This window comes from Gallinula chloropus, assembly GCF_964237585.1.
Source record: "Gallinula chloropus genome assembly, chromosome: 2".
Classification (NCBI taxonomy): Eukaryota; Metazoa; Chordata; class Aves; order Gruiformes; family Rallidae; genus Gallinula; species Gallinula chloropus.
In genome coordinates this window covers 11,039,042-11,045,041 of record NC_140086.1, presented here as the reverse complement: position 1 = coordinate 11,045,041, position 6,000 = coordinate 11,039,042, and the positions used below count along the sequence as shown (strand labels likewise).

Sequence of the window (6,000 nt, the reverse complement as noted above, 5' to 3'; positions counted from 1 at the left end):
CTGAGAGACACCAGGCTTAAATCAGTGGATTAGACTAGTGGTTACTGGCAAAGAAACAGCAGAATTTTCACTATATAAAATTTATAAATTTATTATTTTTTCTTTTTTGTAAAAATCCAAAGAGCACGAAGACATCTCACTCAAAATACTGGTAAATCAAACCACACTTAGAAAAATGAAAGCTGATTTTTATTATCTTAACAGCCAATCATTTGACATGAACATGCATACGTAATTTGCTACGCACACACCACAGTTCAACGTTAGTTATTAAAGGTTAAACATACAACATACATCCTTACAAAAATGAGTCAAAATGCAAACGTAACTTTTAAACAAAACAGTTTTTACTCATTTAAAAAAAAAAACAACCTTTTTGTGGGGTACCATTTTGTACAAACACAGTTAATTTAAACAAATCTGGTTTTACCTTCCTCATGGTTGCACATGAAAATAAGCTGCAATAGAAAATGAAGTCATCAAGGGATTTTTAAATAGCAGAAGTAGGCAGTCTTGCCATGCAGAAGAAGCAATATTAAATATTAGTTTTTCAAAAAAAAGAAAAAACCACAAGTTTAAAAATATTTAGTTCAAGTCACAAATCTTTCCCCAGTACAGAGAAATCCAAATGCAACGCATAATTAGCTGCCACTTAGGATGGCTATTCCGAAAAGTAGAAACACTTTCCAGAACTGATAATTTTCATTGATTTGGCACAGAAAAGAAGTCTGAGCTTACTTAAGAACAGGAAAGTGATTAAAAAAAAAAAGGGTAAACAGGAAGAGAGAAAATAAAAAGCAAGAATGAACAAGATAGTAGTTGCAATCACTAAAAAAAAAATCTGTGCATCTCAGTCATTGCAGAATACTGTCTACAGCAGGTGCGAATTCCAGGTAACTGTTATTGCAACATGGATTTAATTTGCTTGGAGGTAGTCTCATCATTCAAATGCTTTGTTGTGTACCTAAACACAGAAATAGAAGTCAGGTTGAGAAAAGCACCGATGCCATTTTCCTTTGGTACAGGTAGGCTGAGCCATAAACAAAGAAATTATGTGTTTGTTAAGCCAGAGTAAAGCCTTTAGTAACTGATGAGCAGCCACTCCACGGTTTGCTTCTGTCCTCAACAGGCCATTTCATCGTAAACACACCTTACCCTCGTGGCCTGCTGATGAGTGAGAATCACTCTGAGGTCTTTGTCCACAGGCAACATCTTCAGCTCATATATAACTACAGAAACTTTTCTTCCTAACTTCCAGTGACCAAACCTTTCTAAGACCTTTCTTGATGAGAATGGATTTAATCACTTTTCAGCCTAATTGCCTAGTTAGCTGAGTAACTGTGCTGCCAAACTGAAGAGTACATGCATGTGTATTTCCCCCCTTCAAAATTCCTTAGGGCATCAGAACATTTTTTGATCCCTACAAAAACCTTGGACACCTCTAAGTACTTCTGAGGGAAAGTTCTGTATCCTCAGGCTTCTTCATGATTCCTTTCCCCAATCTTCCTGCCCTGACTAATCTAAAAGCAAGTAAAAACTTATTCTGCAATCAAAATTTAACACGTTAAATTATCATTTTGATTGTCATGAACAAGTGCAGTGATTTTTTAATGGTTTGCTTAAAGAATACATACTGACTTTCTGTTTTGGTAATTAGTATCAATACAAATTTCAGCACAGTTTGGTAACCTATCTTTTCCCCAAACGAAGCCTTCATCTGCCTGTCATGCTCTGGTACTTCTTGCCACCCCTCTGATGCTCAACACCCACATCAAGAACACCTTACTGACTACACTTACAGCTTTATGACCTGAAGTAGCAGGTTTTAGATTTCTATACAGAATTATTTTTCCTTTACCTCTGCAATTAACTTGGCAATTTCTCATCTATTCTACAGGAAAAACACTGAAACTCTTGCCTTAAGTACCTCCCTATAAATAATTTGTGAAATAGGAACAATTTCTAGTTATATAGCAAAAAACTGCCTCACATGCCTGAAGCTATCTGTGCAACACAAAAATCATGTGAACCTACTCCTGCATTGTACCACTAATATATAAAATCATTAAGCCACAGTCAAACCACACACAGCTGAGGATATGGCCAACATAAACTAGCCCAGCTGTTTCTTTGGGAAGCTGGCACATATCACAGCACACATCTTGCAGCTGCTCAGTTGCTTGTTTGGTAGTGCAGTCAGCAGGTATGATCAGTTAACTTTTAGCTTGCTTTTTGTATGCAAATCTGTCTTTTAAAGCACAGTAGCATCAGTGGAAATCAAGGCTGCAATAACCATATTCACCTTTTACCTGTAACACTGACAATAGTTTGCTACTGGAAAAAATACACCAGATGATTTTTGAAAATTCACATAAGAAATATTTCAGATAAAAGAATAAAAGTACCTGAGAGCATTTAGAAGGCCTTCTACACTGTTAGGAGGCTGGTCTTTAAGAACTTTGATGCATCCTTTCATCTAGGAATTAAAAAAAAATATATACTTTTTTAAGCTAAGTTTACATAGGTGTTTTATATTCAGTTGGTCAGAAGAAAAAAACATTTTAAAATTGCAGCAGTGTAAAGCTATTTTCTTGATATAAGAAAGGAATTAAGCTTTCAGTATTACATACTCCTGTAACAGAATGGCTTAACTTGCTATCCTTAGTCAATCTAACTTGATGTCAAGCTCTGCTTTACCAGCCTTAAAACAACCAAACTGGAAACAAAAATCTTGCTCGTCATCAATCCATTATGGATTATTACATCCAGCCAGTGAAATAATGACAAATCATAGCTAATACAAAGAGGTAGAAACTATCAGGAAACTATCAGGATGCAGCATACATCCCATCTGGCTCGTTCAACACAACCCCTGCTCACAAATGTATCAAGGCACTACCTAAATTCCACCAAACTGGTTTTTCATGACCTAACAGTTACCACTGATGTGTCTGAAGACCTACTTTGTGTTTCTCACTACAGCTACTGCAGTCCATTTAGCATCAATACAGATCACACACCTGTTACTTAAATGTGGAGAACAGAAATGGAGCCAACACACAATTTAAGCACTCAAAAGATTATTTAATACCAATAAACTTACATCAATTTTTGAAGTTTTGGCAAAAGCGCCCACTGGATGCACGTGGTCATAGAGTATGATGACACCCACCATTACCCTCAGACAGAATGATACTGTTTCCTCATTTGTAAACCTGCTTCTATATTCACTGTAATTCAAAAACACAGATTATTATTTATCAAACATAAGAGTACATACCAGTGATGCCCAAAGTAAGATTGCATAGAAAAATCCCACTACAAATCCTCAGAGCGGCAGAAACCAATCCTACCAACCCCACAAGATTTTGACAGTTTTCTGTCTTCCTTTCAGTAACCCACCTACAAGTCAGACCAGTACTTACAATGAGTTATATTGAGAATAACAGATTCTCAAACCTAAAATAGCACCCTGCTGATAGACAGCACACCATTCCAGGGGGAGCATGTGTGTGTGTATATTTGTTTTTTTGGGGGGGGGGGGGGGGGAAGAGATGAAACCGATACATACTACCTTTGCTTTCAGTGTTTCCTATAGTTTTCCCCTCCACCCTCTAGTATACACCCAACTCAAACTTCCAACTCATGGAGAAGAAAGCAAGCAAAAAGAAGCAAGCTTAATGACCAACACTTAACTACTTTCTTGAATGGGACAAACCGAATAGAAATGCTTGAAGCTCTTCATGTGCTCCAAAACAAACGTACTGCTGGATTTGGGCAGGAACTTACTTAAATACGACACACCTCATGCCTGAGTAATTTTATCAATGGGAAAATACTTAGATCCCAGCAGAAAGAGATAAGCCCCCCCAAAGTTTAACATGACTTTGTTCACACTCCCGGTGCCTCTCAAAAGTACAACGGATGTGCCTAAACATCATCCTGTAACTGCCCAGGCAGGGGTGCTGTAAATTTGTGAGTCATCAGCCAAGCCAGCTTGTGAGGAAGGACCATCCAAGGCATTGCCCACAGCCCCTCTTTCAGGAGGCCCTAGGCAGTCATGCTCAAATTGTCTATTTCCCTGAATTATACATGAGAAGACCATTTATGAAGAGTGCCACGAGGTTGCCTAGCTTCCATAGCCAGTCTATTTTTAATTATTAATGTGTTCAGGAAAGTAGACCACGTGATTTGCATGCCCAGCAAAATGAGACAAGTTACCTCCACGTCGAGGTAAACAACTAAGTTGGCAAAAGAAAACACCATCGATCCTAATTACCCCAAGCACATCTGGTTCACCTTAACACATCACAAGCCATGTCTTACACACAGAGACGATTCGCACACAGTACAAGCGGTGTTTATACTCACGGGGTTTCCAGCATGACCCTGCACACACTAGCCATGGTGCTTAAGCAATCTGTAGTATTCTCTATCGGTAAGTTTTTATTCTGCAGGAGATATAAACAAATTCCAATTCGATTAGTGTGAAATATTACACTCCAAAGCCTAAATCAAATCAGGGATTTGCTGACACGGCCATGTGGATAAATTAAAAACATCAACACAACTATGGTAAGTCAGGCAGCCTTGCACTGGTCTTTAAAAATGTTAAGAGTATGGATTAGTGACAGAAAGAGCAGAGTTCACCTTGTGGGTTTTGCTGGCTTGTTTGTAGTTAAAGAAATAACACCATTGACACTACTGACTTTTGGGAAATTTTAAAGGAATTGTCTACCACACTCTTTAAAGACAAGAATTTCTACAGCCAAACACCTACACCTCCTGCAATAGGAAGACTTTGAAATTGTTGCAGACAAACCTCTCAAAGAAATATAAAATAGAAGGCCTTTTTTCTCAGAGCATGCCAATTGTAAAGCAGAACACAAGAAAAATGTTCTATTCTCTCATTGTGTAACGTACAATTATTTTTCATGCATTTTTTGCATGTAAAACTGAAACCATCACAGTTATCAGAAGTCAAACACAATACTTGCAGTAATTGGATTTGATCTCTAGTATTTATTTAGGTAGCCACGAATAAATAGGGACGTGTCAAACTATCAGAACACTTTTCCAGTTCAGGTTCCTCTCCTCACCTGTAATCCTGTAAGGGTATCTGACTTCACATGGCAAAACAAAAGCATCATGGGAAGGAAAAAAGGAAGCTACACTCTTCTCTTCCCTGTCTGAAGCACAGAGAATCAAGCTGTTTCCCTCTCAATTTTCTGAAGCTTTCATTCTAAACCACCACCAAAACACCAGCAACAATACTTACTGTTCCCACCTCCCTCCTTGAGGAAAGCTATCACTACCAATGTTGCAGGGCTCTCCAACTTTTTGTGAGGCATCCACAAGGTGGCTAGCTGAACTTGCTCTACCTCTTATGGCATCTGAGAAAGATACTTTGTCTTCTAAGCCTCCAAGAAACAAGTATGCCAGATTATGCCTGGTAGAAGAGTTTTGTCTTATAAAACGATGTCTGGCCATGTAGTACTTCGAAGTACAGTATCCAAGCTGTAAATTTATATTCTTACCTCTGACACAAACTTCGTTGTAGCATCACTTAAGGTTTTCAACATTGGCGTTGCTTCAGCATAAAATAAAGACATTCGGTTTGCCAACTCATTATTTACTTCATTTTCCCCCTCTGCCTATATAACAGAAGGAAAAAAGAATTTAGTTGTTCTATACATGAAAATAGATAAGTGATAGCATAAGATTACATTTAATTTCATTAATTACATCTAAGGGTTACCTACTGGGACATTGTTAATCCTCATACGGCTCAGAGTTCTTCTATAGTAGCTGAAGTCATTCTGTATAGCAGGATTTGTCATCTGTACAGACAAGGAAGCAAAAAAGTTGACAAACTCCTCAAGAAAAATATAGGAACAAGTTTCCATGAAGTGTAATTTGAGAATAAGAAAATATTCAGCCTTCTGAAGTAGAAAGGCCTGTGATACATTGAAGTGATCCACAGAACATAAAAGAACATAA

At 37.8% G+C, this 6,000-nt stretch overlaps 1 protein-coding gene across 1 annotated transcript in view; it reads right to left on the bottom strand.

Moving 5' to 3' along the window:
* Positions 1-209: 209 nt before the first annotated feature.
* CYRIB (CYFIP related Rac1 interactor B) overlaps positions 210-6,000 on the bottom strand; it is a gene marked incomplete at its 5' end in the record, with an annotated part of 76,923 nt that continues 71,132 nt past the window's right edge. Inside the window, 6 exon segments of the mRNA XM_084279706.1 lie at positions 210-964; positions 2,406-2,476; positions 3,104-3,230; positions 4,372-4,451; positions 5,538-5,654; positions 5,763-5,840. Of these exon segments, the coding sequence (XP_084135832.1) occupies positions 901-964; positions 2,406-2,476; positions 3,104-3,230; positions 4,372-4,451; positions 5,538-5,654; positions 5,763-5,840 (537 nt within the window). The 3' untranslated portion in view covers positions 210-900.